The 12,736-nt window shown below is 48.4% G+C and overlaps 1 protein-coding gene across 2 annotated transcripts in view; it reads right to left on the reverse strand.

Annotated features, from left to right (window-relative positions):
* Window positions 1-1,322, reverse strand: part of NAMPT (nicotinamide phosphoribosyltransferase) — an 86,754-nt gene extending 85,432 nt beyond the window's left edge. The window contains exons 1-2 of one of the 2 annotated variants that reach the window (XM_085871483.1): window positions 813-1,322; window positions 555-631 (exon numbers count right to left, since the gene is read on the reverse strand). In XM_085871483.1, coding sequence (XP_085727609.1) covers window positions 555-596 — 42 coding nt within the window. In that variant the 5' untranslated portion in view covers window positions 597-631; window positions 813-1,322. Of the gene's footprint in view, window positions 1-554; window positions 770-812 lie in introns of those variants that run through there. The other variant, XM_085871484.1, reaches the window with a different exon arrangement.
* Between the last annotated feature and the right edge of the window lie 11,414 nt (window positions 1,323-12,736).

The following is a 12,736-nucleotide window of genomic DNA, read 5'->3' on the forward strand; positions in this document are numbered from 1 at the left end:
AGCACCCCTCTCCCCTCGTTCAGGCGAGAGCACCCCTCTCCCCTCGTTCAGGCGAGAGCACCCCTCTCCCCTCGTTCAGGCGAGAGCACCCCTCCCTTCGTGCAGGCGAGAGCACCCCTCTCCCCTCGTTCAGGCGAGAGCACCCCTCTCCCCTCGTTCAGGCGAGAGCACCCCTCTCCCCTCGTTCAGGCGAGAGCACCCCTCTCCCCTCGTTCAGGCGAGAGCACCCCTCTCCCCTCGTTCAAGCGAGAGCACCCCTCTCCCCTCGTTCAGGCGAGAGCACCCCTCTCCCCTCGTTCAGGCGAGAGCACCCCTCTCCCCTCGTTCAGGCGAGAGCACCCCTGTCTCCTCATTCAGGCGGGAGCACCCTTCCATTCATTTACCTGGAGCGTCCTTCCTCATTCTCAGGACCTTCTATCCTCTTGGACTTCCCTTGTCGTGCGATCCCTTTTCCACAGCCGTTCTTTACCGGAGCACCAACCACAATGACACAAGGTTCGTGCGTCTCAAGCGACGAACTCTCACACGCACAATGAATCCGTACCCAGATTTACCTTGTACGAATCGGTTCCCAGGATGATGTTGAAATCCTCCATGGTGAACAGGTCGGTGGCCGCGCACGTTCGGTGACCTGAAACAGGGGAACAGGAAGGTCGAGGAGAGCAGAGGACCGTTCAATGTAAATGTGCCGACATCGGCGAAAGAGGAATTAGAGGGTACACGAGGAAGGTGACGTGAACAGGAAGGAGGGACCACGATCACCAGGCGGTTCCACGGTCCACACCGACCGTTCGGGTCACAGCGCTCCCTACCGGTCGCGGTGTTCGGCACGAACAAGGTGCGTCGGTCTCAACGCGAGGGCCTTTGGGTTCACGGTCGAGGAAGGGAAAGCCCAGGCAGGCCCGAAGGACGACGCTTCTCAAGACCACGCCGACGACGGCCAGAGGGGCCTCACGTGACCAGGAAAATGCCGTGACGTCACTTACCGACGTCCGTCCACACGTCCCGCTCCACCACAACGGGACTTCCCGAACATGACGATTGTTGAGCGTTCCGAGTTTTCACGACGCCCTCTTGGTTTATCGACGTCACGCGACCCGAGTTACACAAAGCGTGCTCGGGTGGAGCAATCCTGGGTGATCTTCACCTTCACCTTCACCTTCCTTCGGAGAGGCGTTAAAATCTTTATCTTCCTCGTCTTTTACCTCATCACCACCGCCATCCTCCTCATCCTCCTCCTCGTCGTCGTCTTCCTCGTTTTGTCTCCGCATTCGTGTCTATTTTGCAGGCACAACGTCGTCGCATTACAAAGGAAGGGACCATCACCCGGCTCATTGAGATCACGCGGTGTGTTGAAGAGTCGGCGAGTTATCGCCGGCATCCTGAACAAATTACTAATTCCTGCTTTGACCTGCGAGGGGGCACTGGGTCGGAGGAGGCACAGCGTCGCTCCCGACACAAATCAAAGCGGCAAACAAGAACAGGTTCTCCAAACGAGAACAAAACATGTTTAAGGTGTATTGCGGTATATTTTTTCAGCTCGGCTGCTTCCTCCGTTTTGTGTTTCTTTTTTTATATTTTATTTAATTTGTGATTTAACAACGATCAAAGGTCGGACCAACACCCATGTCGCAGTGCAGACATTTTACACGTACGCACGAGCCTGACAGGGATAAATTAGGAAAATTCGACAACACGAAGAAAAGGGAGAATGAGAGGTGCTGAAAAAAAGGAGTTTTGGGGAAAGTTTGGGAGGAAGATATGAATTAAAGGAAGGCGGGAATGGAAAATGAATTTTTTTAAAAATCGCCATATATGCGTACGTAATAAATATATGGCCCTTTGACTCGCTGTCCGTGTGGAATACATCTCATCGTGGGCTCCCATGCTCCTTCCATGTCTATTAATAGCCCACCCCTGGGTGCTGCCCATGTCCTTTCCGGGTAATTAATGATACATTTCACGAGATAACACACTCCTCGTCCGGGAATGAGGAAGAGGATTCCCTTGCGTATTGTGTCGTGACGTCACATAAGACCGATCAGAGAGGAATCCAATCCAGGAGAATCTTTCTTGGTGGGGGGGGGGGGGAGAACAGGGGGACAAAGCACATGTAGCCCCCATACGGTTGGTTCTCCCACCGAGTGGATCCTTTGGGCATTGGGATTCCCCCAAAGGAAATTCATTGCAATGGTGGGGGGGGGGAGAGGGAGTGGCAAGGATCAGGACTTCCCCTAAGTTCAAATCGGGGATCTCCCCAAGAAAAAACTTAGTTTTATCCTTTTCGAGGAATTCCAGACATATGGGGCACCCAGAGTCAGGGGGTCACCAATCCCACGCAGGTCTCATGTTGTCCACTTCGGAAGGATGACGGGCTGAATCAACCCACCTGGTGTTATTTAACCACACAACGGGGGAGGGGGGGGCTTAAACTCAAGACCCCCACGATCTCTAGCCAGCCCTCTTTCCCGTGAAGCCAACACCAGGCCTGTCTGTGTCGAAAGACAGGTAAAACAACATATGACGTCAGTTTGACGTCAACCAAGGTATGATTGCTGTGGGAAGCAAGGCGAAGCTGACGTTTCAGGTGTTGAGCCTTCGTCGGAGTCACAGGAACAGCTGTAAGTTTGCTGAGCGGACACTCAAAACGCTCAACTTAGATGGTGTCACACAAGGCTCGAGAAAGGTAAATTGAGAAACGAACCAACGACTCCAAAAATAGTGTGAATCGCAGCACGTACAGCACACCGCGTACAGGACTTTGTGGGATTCGATGTTCATGTCACCTGATAAGGACCAGAAATGTTGCTAAAATAAACAAGAAAGTGCAATCAAAGATTGCAGACCCTCACCAGGACTTGTTTTTTTGTGGTGATTGTGCGTTCTGGTGTGCTACTTAATTAATGAGACATAACGAGAACTTCCACTTTATAACTGACTGGCAGTGATGACCGGGTACCAAGACGTCCCGCTTCGATTGGACACCTGACAAATGGGGTTAAAGTAATTTCAACTCGAATCAAGTGGAAGATCAAATCGGTTCATTGTTCCATTGGAGGAATCAGAAGGAACCAAAACAAGAACAAATCCAAGATGAAGTGATCAGGAGGAACCTGGATGGGATTCACATTTCAGCTGCTCCTCATTCTCCTCCTCCTCCTCCGAGAGCCAAGTGAACCCTTTTCAAAATAAATAAATAAAATCAGATCAATTTTAAAATAAATAATTTGGGCTGCCAGACCATGTATCTGATCAGGTTGAAATTTAAAACATGTATTCCCCATCACCACTCGATCGTAAATGTGAAGTTTCACGTTGATTGATGAAGCGGTTCAAGAAAAAGGCTTTAAAAAATATTTTTGTTCAATCCAATATGGCTGCCAGACCATGTGACATCAATTATTCGTGAATATCGTGGTATTCCAAAGGCTTGGGGACACGTGTGGGTGAAGTTTCCCCAACGATCTGTCCATCTGTTCTGAAGAAGGTTTTTTTTTTAATAGGCTTCAAGTTAAATCTAATATGGCGGCCAAACCGTGAGACCAATGATGTCATAGGTTTTAACGTTTTGTTCCACGTGGACAGGTGGTCATACCTGTAAAGTTTCGCCTCGATCTGGAAAGCCGTTTCAGAGAAGATTTTTAAAAATATTATCAAAATAAAGTAGTGCGTGCCCGTACGTGCGTGACGTCGTATCAAACGTCGTGACATCATATCAAACGAAGAAGAAAAATTGTAACGTCAATTGTGACGTCATAGCACCGTGTCCTGTCATTGGTTTGGTAAACAAATGGCCATAACTTGGGAAACACTTGGGAAACAGCTGAAACGGATGAAGTAGAATGATATCAAACCTTGAAAAGGCACATACTCAGGTCCCCAGCGTCAATTGTGACGTCATATCAAACAAAGAAGAAGAATTGTGACGTCAATTGTGATGTCATAGCAACGTATCCTGTCATTGGTTTGGTAAATAAATGGCCATAACTTGGGAACCACTTGTCCGATTAATATCAAACCTTGAAAAGGCACATCCTCAGGTCCCCAGAAATGCACCTGGCAAGTTTCAATTAGATCGGACCAGTGGTTGTCGAGAAACAGCGGTCGCAGACAGACACACAGAGATTGCTGGAATTATAGATAGATATGTCGCCAAACCACATGACCGATGACGTCTTTAATTTTTTTTTCTGTTGACCAATATACACAACTCTTCTTCAAATGCCAATTCAATGAGATTGAGGATTTTAGATATTTGAAAGAATTGTTGACCTTTTGACCTCAAAAACAATCGGCTTCTTGCTTATGATGAACTCTTCCATGTGGTGAAGTTTACGTTATGAAACATTAAAAAAAAAAAAAAGACGGACAAACAGACAGACAGAACAAGTAATGAAAAAAAATCACTCATAGAGCGACACTTGGCGAAACGGAACGGCACTCGGTAGAGCGCGTACCTCGGCCAGGCTGAACAGTTTACATTTTGCATACCACTGATAGGCCGGATCTGAACCAAAATCGAATCAGCTTGTTCTCGTCACCAAACCAACTCATCCACCAAGTTTTGTCACAAGTCGTCCACAACTTTTAGAGATACTACATCATGCTTTACATAGTTTTTGGCTTCATCTCAATGGTGAAGAATCACTTTTTTAAAATTCTCGTATCCAGATTCAAATCTCCACCAAAATTGAATCAATTGGTCCATTTTCATACACCCAACCGGTCCACAAAGTTTCTGCGGAATCCATCCATAACCTTTTGAGACATCGTGCTGTACATAGTTTTTGGCTCCATCTCTCGATGGTGAAGAATCACTTAAAAAATTGTCAAATCCAGATCCGGATTCCGATCTTCACCAAAATCAAATCAATTAGTCCCCGTCACACACTCAACCTGTCCACCAAGTTTCGTCCAATTCCATCCACAATCTTTTGAGATATTGTGCTATATATTGTTACAGTTGAATAGTTGTTGGTTCCGTGGACGTGTAGGAGACAGCTCGATGTAATTAAGTAGGGAGACTGGGAGCTTAAGTGTTACTTGTCACCACACAGGGGTGGTACGGTGTTAATTACATAGGGATTAAGGAAAATTTCTCACCAGTATGTGATTGGCCCCTGTGACGTATTCCTACATTTTTGCATTTACAAGCCAACCATGAAGGAGTTGCATTTTTATACCAACAACAACCATAACCACAAGCAAGCCAGGCATGCTGAGCAGGCAGAGGCCCCGCCTTCGCGGGTTTCATGCCAGATAGCCACACCCCGGAGATGGACGGTTGTTCGTTGAGGAGAGATCGGGAGCGAATACACAAGTTCGGTATAAGGGACGCAGTTGTAGTCATGAGAGGAACGTGGCTAGGATGGAGGATCTGGCTTTGCTCTCCTCTCGGCATGACGAAATGGCTTTCCTTCAATGCATGAAGAAGACAGCGCGATTCTCGTGTTTGTGCTGAGGCGAATTGGCTCGTGTAGTTGAGTTATGTGTTGACCTTCCACATAACTCTGACATTCCAAGGTTATGTGTTGACCTTCCACCTATTCAAACTTGCCTGCGTACTGACTAACTGCCTCGCATTCCAGGGTTACATCCTCGACCGCCACGTGAGTACCCACACACGTTTCGGCCTTGGCAGCACACACCGGTGCTGTAGTCTCGAGTATGGGCTCACAGCATTCATTCACAGGAACTCCACACACACATTCAGGGGTCACGCATACGTGCACCCCATCGGACAGAGTCTCTTCATTAACATAAAATTCAATTCCTACCTTAAGCTCATCGTCCGCACCATGTATGCATGTGCCCACATACCTGCTTCGTTCCAGTCACCTCGGTCTCAGTTGCTTCTCTCCAGCAGGTTGCTCATCATCGGTTCGCCACACTCCTCCGAGGCTGTCAGCTCCACATGCTGGACCTGCTCAAAATGTGCTTCATTTGTCAACAACCCCGTATGCTCCCGCAATGTCTCCATCACCAGGGTTTGCTCTAATCGTGGTGTCATCCGACAAGTGATGTCAATCAAGTCCCGCACCACTAACATTCCTCCCTGTGGTGATGTCACACATCCCACATCATTGTGCTGTTCTACTTCCTGGCTCCATTTTCCTTTCCATTTGAGTTGTTCTTCCTCTCTGAGCCTTTTTAGTTGTTCGTTATCTTTCCGGAGTTTTTCCATCTCTGCGTACTCCAACCTTGCTCTCTCCTTTAGTTGGTCAATTTCAAATTCATGTTCTTTCCTCTCTTAACATCCTCAGCTCGTTTTGGAATTCCCTCTCTTTGTTTTGGTGTTTCTGTAACTCAGAAGCTTTTTCCCACAATTCCTCGTTCATCTTCGCACCTCTTTTGCATGCTTCCTCCCTCCTTTCATCCATTCTCTTACCGTATCCCTTGCTAATTTCTAGTTGACATGCCAGTTCATTTCCCCTGCACTCCGATTTCCGCAACTGTCCTGACTTTTCCAACAATTCTTCCCTCTCTTGCTCCAGATATTTCTCTCCTCTTTTTATCTTCTGTTCTAGGCTTTCTCTTATCTGATTGCCTGATCTTACCTCTTTCTCCAGTTGTTTCAATTCCAAATCGTGTTCCCGTTTTTCCTTTTCCAGCTTTATTTTCCATTCTTCCTCCAAGCTCTTCCTATCCCGGGAGTTACTAATTTGCTCCTCCTCTATTCTTTTGTTCAGTTCGCTCTTCTCATGTTCAAACCTACGGGTAAACCACTCCTCATTACGGGCATACCACTCTACTTCCGTCATTTCTCCATGTAGTTCCTTGACTGTGTTGGCCAAGTCCTTTTCCAGCCACCGAATTCGTTCCTGCGCATCAGCCAATTGTTGTGATTCCACGTGCACATAATTTACGCTATGTTACGCTATTCATAGTAACCTTCTCCCGCTTCGTGTCACGCTGAGGTGGAGCCGCGCCGCCATTTTGCGACTCCATATTTCTTATAATTTCGAGGTTTTACACCCAATCTGCTCAAAATAAAATCAAAGCAAATTTGGAATTTGCGAGCGACGTTTTATTTTTATTTTTATTTTTTTTCCTTTGCGCCTCTCGTAACGAATGTTTGAGGTGCGAACAACACCAGATGTTGTGAATCGGTGTCCTGCAAAGTTATGGAGGTGGATGGGTTCACATCTCACACCTGACTACCAGTGTTAAGGATTCGGCGGTGGCGGGATTCGCACCCTGCTCTTTACAGCGAAATGTTGACGATTCGGCGTCACTTATCAGCACCGCCGTCTCCAGGGTTACAACGCTGGCTGGCTCGGCACAGGCCTCAGATCAAGTGCCTCGGATCACGATACCAACGTACACCTGGGCCGTACCAGTTGGGGAAATAGACCCCGGCTACAGACTGGATTTGTCAGAGACCGAGCGTAGTCTGCCAGTCCATAGCCCGTTTGGGTTTTATATCCAAATTGAGCGGATCGTTCCTCGGCACGGCACGAATAAATTCAAGGTGGCAAATCTCGTATAACTCAGCCAGATTTATTGGGGACACATCGGGGAACACAACACAAGCAAAGCATTCAGGACAATGTTATAATTAATCTACAACCCATTCTTAACTAGGGAGCTACGGATTACGGGTTTCGAAGGGAACCCTAGCAAGATAAACCCTAGACAACATGCAGACAAGACACGGATAACATGCAGACAAGACACAGAGTACTTGGTGATGTCTCATGGACGAGGAGAAAAGTGTCAAAGGCACGAATGCGGCTCGTAACAAGCCGATGTCAACGGATTCGAGCACCCGGTTTGAGCATGCAGCGTGGCAAAATGGCAGCGTTGTCCTTCTTTTGTCGCACCGCCCACGCATGCAGCCTCAGCACGTTCAGCCCCCGTAAGGTCAACGGCACAAGACGAAAGATCTATGGTATGCTCCAGCTGGCTTTCACAAGGTCCAGTATACAAGTCCGGGCCTGGCCTGTTCAACAGGTTAGGCCAAATCGGGGTGTTGGGCTCCACAGGCGGATCAATGGGACCACAAGACGTGTCGAGCCGTGCCTGGAGCAAAGACAGTCAGAGGCTCCGTGGTTAGACGCAGGTTGAACCTGTCGATGACCTCCTCATAAAGTCGATCGCCAACTCACACAGCAGCCAGTTCCTCTCGAAGCAGATTGCAGCCTCCCACCAGTCGTTTCTATACAGCAGAATCCTCACTCGACACTCAGGCTGTTACTCCCTTGGCAGATCGCCGACTCGAGCCTCAGGTTCAGGCCGTTCGTCTCTTACAGATCGCCGACCACACGCACGGCGAGTTACTCCCTCAGCAGATCGCCGACTAACCATCAGGTTCAGTTACTCCCTCAGCAGATCGCCGACCGACGCTAGCAGTTTCTCCTCCAGCCGATGGCAGACAGACCTCTTGCAGTCCCTTCCTTGCCTTTCTTTTGGCAAGCTCTTCACGAAAGCCGATCGCAAAACAGACACAGCCGTCCCTTGTACAGCCGATCACCCCACCTCGGCACTCTCAGTTCCACCTTCCCTTCCTGGCGCTCACTTCTCTAGGCCACTCTCTATCAGAGCGCTGGGTGGGGACTAGTTCCGAGAGGGGAAGGGAGAAGAAAACCACCTCTCGGCACACCACCACTGGATGAACAATGAACAGCCTGCTACACCTCCCAACACACATGTAACGTCCAATTACCGAACAGCCTGGCTAAACATGCATTTAATGGGGGATCTGAGCTAATCCTATATTTAGTAGCATACTAAGGGCCATTTCCGTAACAATATATTTATATATATATATATATATATATATATATATATATATATATATATATATATATATATATATATTGTTGCGGAAATGGCCCTTAGTGTGTTATTAAATATAGGATTAGCCCAGATTCCCCCTTAAATGCATGTTTAGTCAGGTTGTTCGGTAAAATTGACGTTACATGTGTGTCGGGAGGTGTCACAGGCTGTTATTTGTTTGTGTAGTGGTGGTGGATCGAGAGCTTCCTCTTCTTCCTTCCTCTCTCCAGACAATAGTCCCTGCCCAGCGCTGAGAGGGGGAGTGGCCAAAAACAGGAAGTGAAACTAAGGGGAGGAGCCAGTGGCTTCGAAGCGAGCGAACGAAGAAGAGGCAGTGGTGATTCTGCCGGGAGAGAAACTGGACCTGGGCGCGCCGGGTCTGCCTTCTGTGGCTTGGAGAAGAGAGCCAGGGCCGAAGGAAAGGCAGGGAAAGGACTGCAAGAGGTCTGTCTGCCCTTGGCTGGATGAGAGACGACTGGTGGGAGTCGTGATCTGCTGTGTAGGGGACGGCTGTGTCTGTCTGCGATCTGCTTCGTAAAGGAGGCCTGGTGAACAGGCCAGGCCTGGACTTGTATGCTGGAACTTGTGAGAAACGAGCTGGAGCCCGCCGTCGATCTGGTGGTCTTGTGCCGTCAACCTTACGCGGGGTGTGAGCGCATGGAGGCCGCGTACGGTGTGACAAAGGAGGGTGAGCGCCATCATTGCACGCGGCGTGCTCGAGCTTGGGGGCTCGAATCCGTGGATATCCTCTTGTTACGAGCGACATTCGTGCTTTTGACACTTTCCTCTCGTCCATGAAACATCACCAAGTACTCTGTCTAGTCTGCATGCTGTATATGTCTTGTCTGCATGTTCTTTAAGGTATATCTCGGTAGGGACCCCCTCGAAACCCGTAGTTCCCGAGTTAAGAACGGGTTATAGATTAATTAAAACATTGTCGTGAATATTTTGCTTGTGTTGTGTTCCCCGATGTTCCCCAATAAATCTGGCTGATTCATAAGAAGTTGCCGCCTTGGATTAATTCGTGTCGCGTCGAGGAACGATCCGTTCGATTGGTATATAAAACCAAAATGGTTGCAGACTGGCAGAAAACGCTCGGCATCTGACAAAACCAGTCTGAAACCGGGGTCTATTTCCCCAACTGGTAAGGTCCAAGGGTACGTTGGTATCGCGATTGAAGACGTGTGACCCGAGGCCTGTGCCGAGCCAGCCGGTGTAATAAACCCCGGAGACGGCGGTGGTGAGGGTGGCGCCGCTTCGGGTTTGAATCCCGCCACCGCTGAATCCTTAACAATATATATGTATTGTTGCGGGCCGGGTGAGAAGACCACTCCACTTGCCTGCATACCGGGTGCAACAGGAGGAGAGACGAGCAGGTCAGTCGGTCGCGGTCGGAATAAAGGATCGACTCCGATTCCAAACTCCTCGGATAGGGGGTAATGGGACTTTGTAACCACCCTGGACAGAACAGCACAATCCTCGATGTGAGGTTGATTTTACCATCTCTTGGTTTCAGGTCACATGGTCACTTGACAGTTGCAATTCCATGGGGTTTCGGCAAATCTCACGGGATTGCAAGTTGGAAAGGTGACCGTGACGACCATGACTGTTTCAATCTGTTTCTGTGAAGTCAAATAACTTAAGCATGTACTCAGGGGTGACGAGACATCGAGAAAGAGAAACCAGCTCCACATACGAAGGTCACGTATGCAGTGCGAGTCTTGATTTAGGCCCGTTATCGAAGCGCCCTGTGTGACTCCCCAACCGCACTCCCCACACACCAGCACTTGTGCCACAAGCCGTACCGTGAACCACTGTGCATCACAAAACCACGCAGGACCGGGCATGAATCACAGTGCCGCAGGCAGGAACCACGAAGAGGAGAGCGCAGGCACACAAACCAACCCAGAAGCCACAGTAAAGCAGGAACCAATCAGGTAAGAGGGCAACCGCAGTGTGCAGGCTTAAGTAAAGTCCCTCAGGCCATATCAGACTACTCACAGAGTGCACCCATTGGCCGACGCGGCCATCAGATGATGATTGATGGCCCATGCTGATTGGTGGAGCAAGCTGGGGAATTTCACACACCGTGCGCACTCTGTTGTCCTTGAGCGTGCCAGATGTACATGTATTGTGGTGTCATTGCCCTGGCTCAAGTCCATGTGCTGACCCCACGATTGCGCTCGTGGGCCACGCCGAATGGCTGTAACTTCAAGAAAAACGGCCACATATGGACAGATTAGAACGTGGGAGGTCCAAGAATGCAGGAAAGGGGGGAGCGGCGGGAGGGAGGTGGGGCGTAGATTCAGACATTTGGGCGGGTGGACTAGATCTTTCTGAACACGTGTCCAACACCTTATATTTGCGTACAAAAAGTGAAGGCTCATGGAAGAGCTAGAACACAGAATAGAGCAGGACACAACAGAATAAAACAGCAGAAAGAGAGGAGGGGGGGGGGGAGACACCAACATCAGGAATGAGGGACAAATAAGGAATGTGTGGAAGAATGAGGGGTAGGGAAGAATGCACAGGTTGGACAAGATGGATACAGAGGCAAACTCTCAGGAAGGACATGCTGGAAATTTGGAAAGAGGTGGGCTTGGGGGTGTGGGTTTAACAGGGGTAAAAAGGATCATGGTATTTTTGATGAGGGATGATCTGAGATTGTAGTTAACAGCCGTCTTGAAGACCTGGAGGGAAGAATGAGATTCAAGAGCATGTGGAAGGTGGTTCCACAGGTGGAAAAAAAAAGAACAAATGAGTGGAGGTGAGCAGTGGTTCTGGATTTTGGGAGTTTCACCAAAGAGGGTTGATGGTGCACTGCATGCACCCACACACAAATCTGGGGGGTGGGGGGGGCACAAAGCACGGAAAGAGCAGAGGGTGCAAGACCAGAAAAGATGGTGGAAGACAGAAACCACCAACCTGTCAGCAATGCAAAAGTGATAGGCCCATTGACTCAGCTTCAACATATGAGATGAACAGATTTAACAGCAAAAAATAATTACACACATACGACAATAAACAACGCATGTGGACTGCATGTTACAATGTGGATCTACAGCGGACTGCATGTTGTTAAACAGGAGTTGATGGTTCAGGAAAAAAGAATCCAAATGGAAATTGTGGTGGTTGACTCTTTTAGCACATCAAGCATTTGAGTATGCATTTATTTGGGAAAAATATGCATCCATGATGAATTCAATTATCACCAATTAAATGCCTTGCCCAAACAACAACAACAACAACAACAACAACACAATGCCATTCAAGATATTTAATGAATCGATGACTGGCCATGGAAAGTCCAGTGAGCTATTTGTTGAAGTTCAAAATGAAAAACTGAAACACTCCAATCATTAAAACATTTGCATGGCTCTGTATAACAGGAGTACGAGTACAGTCGTTTAAAAACAATACCAGGCAGCTAAGGAACACAAGCATAGCTGTATATCCTCAAAGTTAATTTTGGCTTTACAGGCCACACCTGATATGTAATGCACAAAACTGGAGGGAATACCATTACATCTGAGCTGACAGTGATGCATGAGATTTCACAGCCAAACCACACATTCAGGTTGGAGGCAAACAGGGGAAATCGTGTGCAATTCAAACAGAACCAAAGCTTTTCAGAAATGAAGGCACCACCAACTCCTGCTGCTGCCCAAAAGGCAAGGCTTCGGTCTGATGTTTTGACCACCGAGAGGTCTTCATCCAGGACTGTACAGACATTGTGTGCCAAGCGTTAAGTGACCTCTGAAGGATTCAACCAGAGGAATGACGTAACTACAATCTACAGGGTGATGAGACCGACCCAATGTCGTTTTGCGTCAGGTGGTGATTATTGTTTTCATCAAGCGATGATGAAAGTTATGTTAGGTCTCACCATGTGTGTGTTGCTGTCACATGATACCCCCCTCCCCCCCTCCACTCTTCCCTTGGTAGATCACTTAACACC

Source organism: Eptatretus burgeri, chromosome 2 (assembly GCF_056783735.1).
Source record: "Eptatretus burgeri isolate ZD-2024b chromosome 2, Ebu_testis_v1, whole genome shotgun sequence".
Classification (NCBI taxonomy): domain Eukaryota; kingdom Metazoa; phylum Chordata; class Myxini; order Myxiniformes; family Myxinidae; genus Eptatretus; species Eptatretus burgeri.